Here is a 14,586-nt window from a genome sequence, read left to right as displayed (position 1 = left end):
TTCATGCACACTGGACCATCGCTATATACAACCCGTGAACGCGCTTTTCTTATTCTAGGAGAATTACGTCATCCCACTGGCCATGGAGCTGCTGCAGAAAGTTGCAACCAAGAAGCTGCACAGCAGGAAACCCACGTAGAATACAGGACGTGGATTAAACACTTAGAGGATGCAATATGAAAGAGAATAATAATCTTAGGCCTCTTTAAAGACTAGGGAAATTTAACAAAGAATATGAGTCCAATACATAATTTATAACGTATTTTACAAAAATAGTAAATATTTACAGTTTTTTTTTTTTTTAATGAATAAAGAAAGACTGAAAGAAAGAAAAAGAAAGAAAGAACTACAGGAGGCTGTGCGGGCCGTTATATTCGAGGGGGCGGACCAGGCGAGGCGCGCACAGCACGACGCGCGAGCCGTCGGCGCGTCGGCAAATAACCTCATTGTGCATTCACACAGTAATTCTGCTTCTCTTCTCTTCCACCGTCCGTCGGAGCCGCTGAGAATCTGAAGCCGCAGCTCGTGTTCCACCATGGCTGCGCTGTCGGGAGGAGAGATGTGCGTCAAGTACCTGATGTTCGCCTTCAACCTGGTGTTCTGGGTGAGTTCGAAGCGAGTATAAAGCGCGTTGTTCTCTCTAAAGAACAGCCCGTGTTGCGTGTGTGAGCTGGACGTGCACGCGCATCCGTGTGTGAGCAGGTTTACTACACTGTGAATGAAATGATCCGGGGGTCTCGGATGTATGGGATCGTGCCTGAGCCCTCGCGGAAAAGCCCCGGGTTAATTATCCCAGTTTATTCGGTGTGTGCGCCCTCGGATGGTTTGTGGCTCTGGACGCCGGTGAACACAAAGTGTCCCAGTGCCTGTGGAGGCTGATGGAAGAATAATCCCCAGTGGCCAAGTGACCCAGTTCCACAGCAAAGACCACACTCGGGAGTCTGCGCGCACGGCAATTGAACAATTCCAGTGTGGGGGGGAGGAGATACTCTTCTTTATTGTGGTGGTGATAATAATAATTAAGACTTCTGCTCCGTCACGTGATGTGAAGTGCTGCGCATGTCAGGGAGCCAGTCAGTGTATGTGCATGTGTGTGTGTGTCTGTGTGTGTGTATGTATATGTATGTGGTGTGTGTGTGTGTGTGTGTGTGTGTGTGTGTGTGTGTGTGTGTGTGTGTGTGTGTGTGTGTGTGTGTGTGTGTGTGTGTGTGTGTGTGTGTGCGTGTGTGTGTGTAAATGAATGCTGGGATCACATATTGGCTATTTGAGTCACACTGAGCCTGCAGGGTGTGTCCTGGCTGCTGTGTGCGTTTGTTTGTGTGTGGTATCAGATGGATGTGTTTCCTTTTAGGGACGTTTGTAGTTTGTGCAGCTAAACATAGAGCCCAGCAGAAGCATTCATAGCAGGGCAGACAGGGGTTTCCAACCGCTTCAATGTTTGTGTGCGGGTGTGTGTGAGTTTGTGTGTGTGTGAGAGAAAGAAATGACACAAAGCCCAATCGCTTTGGGATATTCAATACTTGGCAAGTCCCAAATAACCCTCCTATTTGTTAGAACAGCAACAAATTCACCTAAAGTCGTTTAAACGCGCAAGATTATTATTTTTTTTAATCAAGATGCAGGGATTATTCCCTGGAAATGTAAAAAACTAACTGTATTTTAATATTAAAGAAAGTGATAGAAGAAATCCAGCCACTGATCCTGATCTGCACCAGAACCTATTGGGTTCTTCCCTGACCAATAATACTGCACCCTTCTACTGAGTTTTGTGGAAATCGATCCATAGTTTTTGTATAGTCTTGCTTATAAACAAGCCAACCATGCAACAAACAGACTGCAGGTGGGAAAACATTAGGGAGGTAAATTCAAAATTACACAGAAAGTGCCGTGGTTCAACACTTCAAGAAAGGAAAAAGGTGACTATACATTTTAACTCCCAATCAACACTTTCTAGTTCATTTAGTTTTAACACAGCCTGTTACAATCTCTCAGATGCTCTCCTTTTTTAGGTTTGTTTAGCATGAGGTGAAGACACTCTTGTCATATCTGGTACATGCAGCCACAAATCACAAATCACACACACCTCTGATTTCAGCTCAATGTGGACACGACAAGAGAGCACGTGTTTCAACATTTTCAGTGTTTGGTCAGTGAATCAAACTTGCACACAAAACTACTAATAACGGCTTTTGGAAGTGTATACACAATATACAGTTAATAATCTATTCCCATGTCTATGGGAATGGGAAGTAGTCATATTTAAGGGCAGCTGATTACACAGTTCAGACAGCAGAGCAGTAAATATGCTGCCGAGCAGGTATTTTACTAAATGTTGTGAACATGTCTGAACGTGCAGAGCCCTCCCTGCTGCTCCCACTCCGTGCTGCTCCCTCCCACATCCAACAAACTCTGCATGCCCACATTATTTGCACACATGCACCAGTTATAGACGCACAAACAATGCATACAAAATGAAACAAAGGACAGGAAGCAACACCAGGCAGGAATTGATACCAAGTACACAAGTACGGAAAGATTATCATGTAACACCACCACTCCTGCTCTTCCTGTGTGATCAGGTGATCATGTGAAGGTGTGGTAGTGAAAACGTATTTCCTTTCCACTAACTGACACCATTCTGTTTTCACTTCCTCATTGAAAGGAACTCTTGTCGGTACACAGTGTGTGCGTGTGTGTGTTTTTGTGCGTTTCTGCGTGTGTCGTCTGAATCAACATGGCTGTCGCTGGGGGAATCAAGTGTGTGAAACTTCTCATGTTTGTCTTCAACTTCATCTTCTGGGTACGTGTGTTTTTTATTGTGTCCTACTCTGCTGCGGAGTGTTGTATGCCTGTAACTGTATCCTCGTGAGGACCTGCTTAAGTTACAGAGTAACAGACTGAAGCCATTTTGAGGATGTGAGGACATAGTTAGGTTAAGGTTCAGGTTAGGGTAAGGTGCTACGAGGGGGGAGAGAGACCAATAGAGTGGGGGGAGTGTGAGAGTGTGTGTGTGTGAGAGAGAGAGAGAGAGAGAGAGAGAGAGAGAGAGAGAGAGAGAGAGAGAGAGAGAGAGAGAGAGAGAGAGAGAGGTGGACAAGATTCCTCAGCAGTCGGGTTATACAGCTTTACCCATTTCCGATTGCTCTGAAATGCAATTTATCTCAAACAATGGATCATAAATCATACAACAGGAAGTAAAGAGGGTGAAAACTGCTATACAATAGAATACAAAAAGACCACACACACCATTCGCATAAAGGAAATTCCCTGGGCTGACCTGTCTGTGCTTACAAGGCTTTTAAGTAAGTGCCTGTCTATGCACGTTACACAGTTGCTCCAACAGACGAGTATGACAGGATTTAAGAAGATGCACTCATAACATCACGACGTCTCACACAAGCGCATTGACAAAGGAACTAATAAATGCAAAAGCCACAACACAACACAACTGGAAGAGCTACACAAAGGAGACACAAGCACAACAGAAGTGAGCGAAATCAGATTTGGACCAGTAAACATGTGACGTTTTGCAGAATGCTTCGAGGGATGTAACTGTTGAACTGTGTGTGAGAATATGCTCTTGTCTCCAGCTTGCAGGCACCGCTGTCTTTGCTATAGGCCTTTGGCTGAGATTTGACCCAAAGACCAAAGGCCTGTTTGACGGACCAGACTCTCCATATGTGTTCTACACGGGTAAGACACTCTCAGTCTTACAATAAAGATTATTGGTACTCTGCAATACATAAACTATATATATTTAATTAAATAATATGTGTGCAGGTGTATACATCCTGATAGCAGCTGGAGCACTAATGATGCTGGTGGGCTTTCTGGGATGTTGCGGGGCCATCCAGGAGTCCCCTGCCATGCTGGGACTGGTTCGTACCACTCTTCTCTTTTCATCTGCATTTCTTTGACTGTTGCCGTTTGTTTGTCTGATTACACACAAACTACAGAACCAATTTGAATGAAATGAGGAGTGGGGCATGACTCAAGAACTTTTGCAATTTTGGAGTGGATCCCAATAAACGGGCGGATCCACTTTTTTTAAAAACATGGTGAGATAGGGCGTTGACCTTGCCAGAGGTATGCGCTCTCCATTTACCCTTCTAGTTCCTCATGGCCTCTCCCTTCTTGTTCTATTCACTTTAATTCACTCACAGTAATTTGTAAAATAGAAACTAAAAGCAAGGCTTTTCTTCACAAGTGTTTCTCTAGTGCTCTCAGTCAGCAGCACTCACACTTGACCTAGCATGTGAGGATTGCAGACAGACCTTGGGTGCAGTAAGAAATATAAGAGTCTGCCTTCGCCGTTGTTTACTGAACAGCATCAAGGCCGGAGAAGAGTCTCTGTACTTGTCCAATCCTTCCCTGCCTCCCTCCCTCCATGTCTGGCCCTAATCTTCCTGGACTAAATCTCTCAGGAGGTGGAGCCTATGCAAATTAGTTTCAGCTACACTCAGATGACCTTATGTGTTCATACATGCACACAAAGGACATGCGCACAAGCCTGCATGGAGGCAAAGCATTCACGCAGCTTTGTGTTTCCTTTGCACAGTTCTTCGGCTTCCTGCTCATCATATTTGCCATAGAGGTGGCAGCTGGGATCTGGGGATTTTCCAATCAAAGCAAGGTAACGTAAATCTTTATAAGTACGTTCAACTGATTTAATTTGACAAAGTTCAATGGAGTTTACGTAGCAAACTAATGGCCGACAGCAACAAAGTGAGGGAAATAGTGCTGCTTAATTTAACATGAAAATACTGCTGTAAGGATTTTACAAGGCAGCATGAAGAAATGGTGTCTGCTTGAATGATCCATGTTAATAAATCCCCCTTGCTGCCGTGCTGCAGGTGGTGGGCGACATCACAGCGTTCTACTTGCAGACCTACGACAACTACAAGACGACGGGAGATGAGCGCCTGGGACAGACACTGCGATTGATTCAAACAGGGGTGAGTCGTTTCCACTCCGCTCTGATTCAGACCCTAATTGGACAAGACTCAGATCTTATCGAAGGAATTTGGAACAAATTGTTTTTTCAAGTGCATGCAATGTTTTCCCATGGGAACTTTGCAAGACATCTCCACAGTAAAAAGGATCCATAATGTTTTTGATGACTAGAAAATGTGAATTCAGCAAATTAACTTAAAAAAAGCAGCATGTTGGTATATAAGAGTATATAAAGTAGAGAGTTGTATAAGGAGATCGATACCACTCATGTCTTTGCGGTAACAGTGGAGCTAAAGCTGGGAGGTGCTTAATGCTGCTTAGTTTTCACACTTGAAGCAGATGGAGACATCTCATTTCCAAAGGTCACACACTTACCAATACATTTCATGTTGTCTGCTCGTTTGACTTATTCACTTTGTGCACAAACAATAATGTAAAAATCATTCATCTTTTAGGGCGAGTTGTGCTTTAACTATGTCTTGATGACCAGTAGCTCATGTACAGTGCCTTGCATAAGTATTCACCCCCCTTGGACTTTTTCCCATTATGTACTGTTACTAACTGGAATTCAAATAGACTTAAATAAACTTTTTCCCGTTTGATCAACAAAACATGCATAGTACTTTGGAGGTGCAAAATAAATTTTATTGTGACACAAACAATAATGAGAACAAAAAAGTTGACATCTGTTGGGTGCATAAGTATTCACCCCCCTGTGTCAATACTTGGTAGAACCCCCTTTCGCTGCAATTACAGCTGCAAGTCTTTTGGGGTATGTCTCTACCAGCTTTGCACATCTAGAGATGGAAAGGTTTGTCCATTCTTCTTGGCAAAAAACATGAAGCTCAGTCAGATTGGATGGAGACCGTCTGTGAACCGCAATCTTCAAGTCTTGCCATAGATTCTCTATTGGATTGAGGTCTGGGCTTTGACTGGGCCATTTTAAGACATTAACATTCTTTAATCCAAACCATTCCTTTGTAGCTCTGGCTGTATGTTTAGGGTCATTGTCCTGCTGGAAGATGAACCTCCGCCCCAGTCTCAAGTCTTTTGCAGACTGCATCAGATTTTCTTCAAGGATTTCCCTGTATTTGGCTCCATCCATCTTACCCTCTATTCTGACCAGTTTCCCTGTACCTGCTGAAGAGAAGCATCCCCACAGCATGATGCTACCACCACCATGTTTGACTGTTGGGATGGTGTGCTCAGGGTGATGGGCAGTGTTGGGTTTTCGCCACACATAGCGTTTTGCATTGAGGCCAAAAAGTTCCATTTTGGTCTCATCTGACCAGAGCACCTTCTTCCACATGTTTGCTGTGTCTCCCACATGGCTTCTGGCAAACTCCAAACGGGATTTTTTATGGATCCCTTTCAACAATGGCTTTCTTCTTGCCACTCTTCCATAAAGGCCAGATTTGTGGAGTAGACGACTAATAGTTGTCCTGTGGACAGATTCTCCCACCTCAGCTGTGGATCTCTGCAACTCCTCCAGAGTAACCATGGGCCTCCTGGTTGCTTCTCTGATTAATTTTCTCCTTGTCCGACTCTTCAGTTTGGGTGGACGGCCTCCTCTTGGTAGGTTTGCGGTTGTGCCATATTCTTTCCATTTTCTTATGATGGATTTTATGGTGCTCAGAGAGATGTTCAAAGCTCTGGATATTTTTTTATAACCTAACCCTGCTTCATATTTCTCCACAACTTTATCCCTGACCTGTTTGGTGAGCTCCTTGGTCTTCATGATGCTGTTTGTTCAGTAATGATCTCCAACAAACTCTGAGTCCGTCACAGAACAGGTGTATTTATACTGAGATTAAATTGCAGACAGGTGGACCCTATTTACTAATTATGTGACTTGCAAATGTGACTTGTGAATGCAATTGGTCGCACCAGATCTTTGTTAGGGGTTTCACAGTAAAGGGGGTGAATACATATGCACTCAACACTTTTCAGATTTTTATTTGTAAATAATTGTGAAATCCATGTAATATTTCCCCCCACTTCCAAATGATGCACTATTTTGTGTTGGTCCATTACATAAACTCACGATGAAATAAATTTTAATCTGTGGTTATACCATGACAAAATGTAGAAAAGTCCAAAGGGGGTGAATACTTATGCAAGGCACTGTATACATCCAGGACATATATGTGGCATTTCCACTGGTTGCCTAGCAACCTCACTGTGACTAGAATACCTTGTTTTAACAAGAAAATTATGGCTTATCCGAAATAACTCATTATATATATTGCCCTCATGCTGAATGACAGAAAAACAGCCAACACACAAGAGGAGAGAGAGATGTATGAAGGCAGGGTGAGTTTATTTGTATAGGACATTACAACAAGAAGACAAGTGCTCTACCTCAAATACAAAAAGCATTATGACAAATTGTAAAAGCAAAATAAGACAATTAAAATAAAAAGCACTGAAACATGACTAGAAAAAATTACAATGAGAATTAGATTCCTAAAATCTAAATAAAAAATAAATAGAATAAGACGTAAATTAAGGGGGGAAGGAGCTGAGGCGGACCTGCAGTAGCTGCGGAGCTGCTTCTCCATGTTTTGTTTTCAAGAGTAAGAAGTCGTTTTTTGAAAAACAAAATTGTGCCATGTCTGAGTAAAAAGCTTAAATAGCCACGATTGAAAAAGATTTGAGAGTTGTGCTTTCTATACATTTCTATACATTTAAGTAGGAAAATAGGCTTAATATGACATGTACATAATGATGCTGATAAGGTGTGTGTGACAATAGTGCAGAGAAAATGACCCAAGTACTGAAAGTGAGTAGAGAGGATCGAGGCATTACCTAAAATTGGAATCAATGTGTTGAACAATTCCTTTAATAGGAACACATTTGTAAGACATATGTTTTCTCTCTGCAAGTCTCCTTGTTCACTGACATCATGATTTTGTGTGTGAACAGCTGAACTGCTGTGGACCAACTGGTGTTGCAGAAGACGCTGCCAAAGACACCTGTCCCAAAGGGGACCTGCTTGAGGAGCTCATTACTAAGGTACAACCATCCTGAATGTGTGTGTATAGATCAAACGCTAACACAGCTCGGTTCTCCAGTCACGAGGCGGACAGAGAATACTTTTGTCGAGATGGGAGACGAGTCATTAAAGAGCTCAGACCCACCTAAGCTCTGTGAGCGCTGATACTGTGCGTCAAAATCATAATGATGGTCTGACATGTGTCATTATTTCATCAAGTCTTTTCCCTTTGCAGACTAATTTCCTCAGCCTCTTTGCAGTGTTACTATGGCAACACTGGTGTACTGAAGCCAGTGTGCTCCCAGTCTGTCAGTTACATGCACCATACCCTAAAGCATAGCTATATGAGGACATTCCGCTGCATTGAATCCTGCTTGTGTGTTGCAGAGCTGTCCCGACGCCATCGATGACGTTTTCGATTCCAAACTACACATCATAGGAGGAGTGGGCGTCACCATCGGGGTTATCATGGTGAGTTTGTGATTGTGTTTCACTTGAATTCACAAAATTTCAATGTCTGCTGACCTGGAGGATAAACACGGTGCGGATCCACAGTAACGTGTCCTCCCTCTCTCCTGCAGATGTTCGGAATGATCTTTAGCATGCTCCTGTGCTGCGCCATCAGGAAATCCCGGGAGGTGGTGTGACACCCGCCACGCACTCCACATGTCGTTCGTTAATGTTGCATGATGTCATTCCTAGGGTCCCAGACTCTCCACTTCAGATAGAAACACTGCTTGTTCAAAGGGGATAACATAAGTATAGACTGGGTGCTGATATTTCTGTTGTTTGTGAGATTATTGGTCAGTTCTTGATGTACTCTCAACACGCTGTACACTCCTGACCTTCCTGGACTAGATCAGTGCGATGTGGTGTCTAGGCCCAACTATAGAACGAGTGTCATCTGTGCTTAAGTAGCAAAGTAGTAAAGAAATGTGTTATCTGTGGTCACTTGATTGAAATTAGTGTTTTGTGAACCGCTAATTATCGAAACAAAGAATTGTATTATTATCTACTGATCACATTTCTACTGCCACCACTCGAGGTCACTCACAAGAAGAGTCATATTGGTCCAGGGCCACAGAAAAAGGCCACCAGCACCACTTTAGCACCAAACAGAAGCAGCCAATGAAATTCTAAGATTGCTGTCTTCTTACAACACTGACGTCAGACCATGGTGATGAGCAGCCAGTTCAATGCTGAGCTGTGAATTGCCGTGGCAGGTTTTTTTTTCTTTCCGCTTATTGACGGGTATTTGTGTAGCATCTCAGTTTCTGTGGTGTAAGGAATCTTTGTTCATTCCTTTCCTTACTTCCCCCATCTCCTCGTTCGCAGTTATTTAAAACAGCCTTCATTATTTTTGGTCACATTTTGTAAATGTTGCTTTTGTTTTTTTTATCTGCAAAACATTTGTAATCTTCGATGTTTAAACGGTATGTGTGGTTCGATTGTGTATTTTATAATGTCCATTTCATTTTACAGAGACTTGTTTGATTTATATTGTTTCACTATGTTGATTGAGAACCAAATAAACAAAATGTACTAAGTCAAGACTGAGGATTTTATATTATTCAATTCAATACATTTAAATAATCGTATTAATCTGTTAGCTTTATTTGTATAAAAGCAATATTGTGCATCATCCACAAATAACGCAATTACATACAACAGGCAGCATACCACATTCATATCACATTTAAGAGCAGCAGTGGTACCCACAGCTTATAACTGTAATAGTAATCATTAAAGATTTAATAGTGTGAATGAGTCCGATGGATGTCGGCGCAAAGCTTGACACGGCTCTTAGTCCTGAGTGTGAGTGATCTGTAGCTCCGACCAGAGGCTGAGTGTGTTTATAAACTGTAATGTGTGTGTCCTGTCAGAGACTATTTGCATTGTCAATGCTGATTAACGCTTCCTGCTCCAGTCCAATTCTGTCGCTGCTCATTCTTATGATTTTGTTTTGTGGGCTGCGTTGGGTCAAAGGTTATGACAGCTTCACTAAAAGCCAATCAGGAATTATTGGAGGACTTGATGTTTGCAATATATCTGTAATCCATCCTGGCAAGCAATCAGTGCAGTCAAATTAACAAAAAATATGATCAGGCCTCTTCTCTGAAGGGCACTAAGATTCACTAAAGGCAAAGTTTTCAATAATGCGTTGACTCTGCTTGGCGTGTTGCATTAAGTTGTTTATGTCATGGTCCCGCAGGGGTTCGGAGGGTGTTGGTACTGTGACAAAGCTGAAAACACTCTGTTGTTTTCCATGTGCGCAATGGAAAACCACAAACGGAAAACTCCCCCAGGTTCCCACCTCTTTGATATTCAAGACCAAAACAGAAAGACAGCCAAGAAGTGTCTTTGTTCGACTTGACCCCATCACAATTAATTTCTGGAGAATTTATAATCAAAATGAGTTGCACACATAGACTACAGTAAACAGTTTACTTTTGTGTCTGGCTATGATTAAAGTTAATCTTTCATGACTCACCAGTTCCCCAAAAAGAGGTCACAGCAGCATTCCTCTGATAACAGCACGGGGAAGTGCACTTTGATTTGGTTGTTGACAGCCTTGTGTTGCTGTTCAGATGCCCCACCCCTATTATGGAGATAACACTGATTATATAAAGGGGTGTGCGTTAATATGTGAGTCGACGAGACGTTGTTGTTGAGCGTGTGTAACTTTTCTAAAGCTGAATGTTTACTGGCAAACGGAAGAGGGCAGAAAAACTGAGATAAGGATGAAAAAAAGAGAACATAATGGGAAGCAACAAAGAGATGAGCCAACATCAACACCTACAAAACACTTTAACTTAAAATTAACGAAATGTATTTTATACAACTGGACACTGTGTACTTTACAGGGAATAAAACTTTAACATTTTCTGTTTAATGCTATTGCCAAACCTGAGTGCTACAGGACCATGTTCACATTTTTTTGGCCTATAAATTGCACAACACAACTGTAGTGCCATAATTGAAAATAACTTTCTGTGTAGTAATGGATTACAAATATATTGCAGTTGGACAACCAGAAAATAATGTGGCTATAACATTTCTTTAAAATGTAGCAGCCAAGTGCAAATAATAACTTCTGAATGACACCAGAGTGCCAAGAAAAAATATGTTTATAGTTTTTAACACGGGACACAATACAATCTCAATCTTCAGCCTCATCCTCTGAGCCCTCCGAGGAAACGTCTGTGGGTCTGCGTGACTGTGCGTGCAAGGCAGAGTGTGTGTGCAGCACCATGTCCACCCGGAGGACACTCCTGACACACTGCAGTACGGCCAGAAGCAGCTGGTATTTGCAAGAGACAGATTCAAGGCCCGAGTCCAACATAAAAGCTTTGGATAAAACGTCAGTCTTTCTCCAACAATGCATGCTCAGTTTACAACCCGCTGCAGGAAATTCACTAGTACAACAAGCCTGTACGATACTTGTGCTGGGTTGTGGTTTAGAAAGGAGGCTGAACGTGTGGGAATCTTTTGGAAGAAAACCGAGGATCCTGGTTTGAATCTGTAGGAAGTGTCGCCCACTGTGGGAGTAAATCTGTTGTGGTACACTCAGGAGAGCACTTGCCAAGAGCTGGGAAACAGCAGGGGTACTCATGTTTGTACCATTAAAAACACAGCGACAGCGGGCATGTTGTAAGAGGGCATGATTTAAGAGAAACTCGAATGTTCCGCCGGCAGGTATAACACAGCCTGGTTCCAACACACACTGCTGAGAGAGAGTTGCATTGGAGGATGTGTGGGTGGTTCTATCAGAATGATCAGATGCAGGTGAGGATGTGCTATCAGGAAACTGGTATGTCCTTTTTGATGCTGTAGTTGAGTGTCCAATTGGCTGGAAAGTTACAAGTAGCATGCGGATGGCATCTTGAAATGCACATGCGACCTGGTCTGTCTGGCCTTCCCCTGCGCCACAAATGACCAGACTCATGGGTTCCACTGTGAGAGTCTTCTCTAAATCCTGGAAAGCCACGTGAACGTATCTGTGGAAGAGAAAAATAGAAACCAGATGAAGAAATCACTGAAATTCAAAAACTATTGATGTGTATTTCCTTTAATACTGTATATATATATATATCTGGGACAACAGGTTAATGTATACAAGAAACAAGTGACATGTAATCATACCTATGTGCTCCCAGTAGTATTGGCCGGCAAAAGGTCAGAGTAGAAACATTCCGTGATTCAATCGTCCAGCACTCGGACACTGGTGTGGCTCCACTCAGTTTGGCAAAGAGGGCCAGCTCATCTTTGCTGATGCACTCCACAACACACATCTGTGCCTGGGCAGCTAAAGCCAGAACAGCCGCGGACTGTTTCACTGCAGAGAGAAGCACAGAGACACCCAAACGCTGCAGGTTTGCAATGACGCACTGTAGTGACCGTTCTGACCAGGCACTAAACTCCACAAAACTTTTCTCATCAGTCACTTGGCCTCCACATCCCACCTTAAGCACATCTCCAGCACTGAGTATTTTTGGCTGCAGGTACCCGCTGAATACTACAGCTCTAACTGGCTGGTCTTCAGTCCGAGGGCAGGGCACAGCAAAGTCCCTGTGAATGACCTGCCCCTCAATCAAACGTGAGCAGCTCATAGGGAAGCCTGACACAGCCGTATGCAGGGCAGGGAAGTTGTCATTTACAAAGTGAAGTGCCGAGGAAGGTAGGTCATTTACAAACATCCAGTGCCTGAGAACTTCACAGGTGAGGTTGCTAATGAAGTCACAGTGGGTGTGGCCGAGACGGGTGTGAAAGAATGATGCCAGCAGCTTTTGAACGCAGTGAGGTTCTGAGTGAGCAGCTGGTGGATGTGATTTTGCAGAGAGATCCTCCCACGACACACAGAATCCATACGGGGCCACTCCTACAGCGATGAGATCCTCCAATTCTTCCAATGCAAATGCGAGCAGTTGATCGGCAAAGCGCCTGGCAGTGGCAGCTTCTGCCGCCTCCCTAGAGTTATAAGTGTGAGACACGTTAGGCTCCTTGCAAGCTTTCGTATGAATCATTCGCAGTAATGATGCCAGCAGCAATATAAAGGTCTTGGATCCATCTCCAGTTGAACTGCTATGCTTCCAGACACACTCCACCACCATCCTACAATGAAGAACAAACAAATATAATGTAAATACAAATTACACTTGATATATAGTATTGTAAAAGAAAAAAAGTAAATGTCTGTGTGTTACCTAGCGAGTGGAGATTCAAGCCGCAGTGCTTTGAGGATGCGTGTCCCACTGCGGGTCAACATGGCCTGTCCTGTGTCTCGGGTGAACAGCACCTGTCCTCCCTCTGGACCAAAGCTGCGGAGGACAGTTGCCTCCAGTGCACCAACTGTCTGCAGGACATGTTTGAGGTGGAGACGATCCACTGGTAGCATCTCTGTAACCTGGAACACACACAGGATCAGAGGTTCAAACTGTTCACTACTAAAAAAAATGTTGCCCCCTTATTTAAAACTGGATTTATTAAATTTAAAAACAAAAGTCATCTCAGAGAACTCCTTATTGGATTCAGCATCATATACAGTGTTCAAATATAAGATTTAGGCTCATCATGTGAGGACAGAATTTGATTTAATCACCATTAATGCTCAACAGGTGTCTATTTAGGACAATCGCTTACATTTAAGAACCATATCTTCAGTTTTAGATTCATACAACTACATCAATTCCTCATTTATACAGAAATATCTGTTCAAATAATATGAAATCATCTGTACAGTACCTTGGCAATTATATATCATCTTTATCATACTGTAATATTTTATTATTAGTATACATGCTGTAGACACACTTTATGTATGCTAGATAATGTACTGCATGTACTGCATTCATGTCCTGTCCGTGTACTTATACTGTTACACATCAGTGAAGTTTACATGACACGCAAAGTTAGCAAACTCGCTGCTGAAAACACTAGTATCGTTAGCATCTCCTAGCTAGGTAACCAAACTAAACCAACCTACTCGTCGCGGTTACTGGGAGTTTAATTTATTACAAACATTTACTATATAGACATGACTTAAACGCATCGTCTCATAAAAAGTATATTAAGTGTAAAACACGATTTAAATCTGACAGAACTCACCGTTAGTCCAACAGGAGGACGCTTTCTTCCTCTGTATCCTGGAGACCAGTCTTCTTCTGGGGTTTGTTGGGATGTATCGGATTATACTGCCACCCAGCGAGCAGAATTATGAGTTGTTTTTCTATCTCCAAATACCAACCACATATTTATACTGTATATGTGGTTATATAGGTGACTTATTTTTTTTCTTCACATATTATATTATATTATTATATATATATATGTATATAAATATATATATATATACATATTTATATATAAATAAATCACATTTTAACGATTACCTGATGACTATTAATAAATATATATGTAATAAGGATAACATGTTTTTTTGTATATGAGCCATTCTGGATGTTTGATATCAAATAAACTGTAAAAAAGCGATCAGGTGTGTGATGGCTGCTTTTTCTGTTTAACAATCCTGTTGTGATGCTGAGTGTGCACATTGTTCACGTGTTTCCTGTGCATTAGGCACCACATCTGCCGATTTACACTGTAAATTTGTGTGTATTGATCCCAGCACATATGAAGAG

The 14,586-nt window shown here is 42.4% G+C and overlaps 2 protein-coding genes across 3 annotated transcripts; one reads left to right on the top strand and one right to left on the bottom strand.

Annotated features, from left to right (window-relative positions):
• The first annotated feature begins 410 nt into the window (after window positions 1-410).
• cd9a (CD9 molecule a) lies at window positions 411-9,499 on the top strand. Of its 2 annotated transcripts, none has more exons than XM_053426812.1 (8): window positions 411-604; window positions 3,591-3,693; window positions 3,781-3,878; window positions 4,559-4,633; window positions 4,854-4,955; window positions 7,879-7,968; window positions 8,336-8,419; window positions 8,530-9,499. In XM_053426812.1, exons 1-8 carry the CDS (start codon window positions 536-538, stop codon window positions 8,593-8,595), a joined length of 687 nt encoding a protein of 228 aa, XP_053282787.1. In that variant the 5' UTR covers window positions 411-535; the 3' UTR covers window positions 8,596-9,499. The 2 variants fall into 2 exon arrangements, with proteins under 2 accessions (XP_053282787.1, XP_053282788.1); XM_053426813.1 differs by lacking the exon at window positions 411-604 and adding an exon at window positions 2,591-2,800.
• Window positions 9,484-14,101, bottom strand: bbs10 (Bardet-Biedl syndrome 10). Its single transcript, XM_053426811.1, has 4 exons — window positions 14,054-14,101; window positions 13,153-13,352; window positions 12,092-13,060; window positions 9,484-11,946 (listed from the first exon to the last, which is right to left on the bottom strand). The coding sequence occupies exons 2-4, from the start codon at window positions 13,341-13,343 to the stop codon at window positions 11,109-11,111; spliced, it is 1,998 nt and encodes a 665-aa protein (XP_053282786.1). The 5' UTR covers window positions 13,344-13,352; window positions 14,054-14,101; the 3' UTR covers window positions 9,484-11,108.
• Between the last annotated feature and the right edge of the window lie 485 nt (window positions 14,102-14,586).

This window comes from Pleuronectes platessa, chromosome 7 (genome assembly GCF_947347685.1).
Source record: "Pleuronectes platessa chromosome 7, fPlePla1.1, whole genome shotgun sequence".
NCBI lineage: Eukaryota > Metazoa > Chordata > Actinopteri > Pleuronectiformes > Pleuronectidae > Pleuronectes > Pleuronectes platessa.
Note: the sequence above shows the minus strand (reverse complement) of the source record. Positions and strands in the feature narration are given on the sequence as shown.

Excerpts from the sequence above, each read along its gene's own strand:
- cd9a (XM_053426812.1), top strand. The coding sequence starts at position 536 with ATGGCTGCGCTGTCGGGAGGAGAGATGTGCGTCAAGTACCTGATGTTC. Across the intron at positions 4,956-7,878 it reads TGCGATTGATTCAAACAGGG|CTGAACTGCTGTGGACCAAC; the intron begins GTGAGTCGTTTC and ends GTGTGTGAACAG. Across the intron at positions 7,969-8,335 it reads TTGAGGAGCTCATTACTAAG|AGCTGTCCCGACGCCATCGA; the intron begins GTACAACCATCC and ends TGTGTGTTGCAG.
- bbs10 (XM_053426811.1), bottom strand. The coding sequence starts at position 13,343 with ATGCTACCAGTGGATCGTCTCCACCTCAAACATGTCCTGCAGACAGTT. Across the intron at positions 13,061-13,152 it reads CTTGAATCTCCACTCGCTAG|GATGGTGGTGGAGTGTGTCT; the intron begins GTAACACACAGA and ends TCTTCATTGTAG. Across the intron at positions 11,947-12,091 it reads ATACTACTGGGAGCACATAG|ATACGTTCACGTGGCTTTCC; the intron begins GTATGATTACAT and ends TCTCTTCCACAG.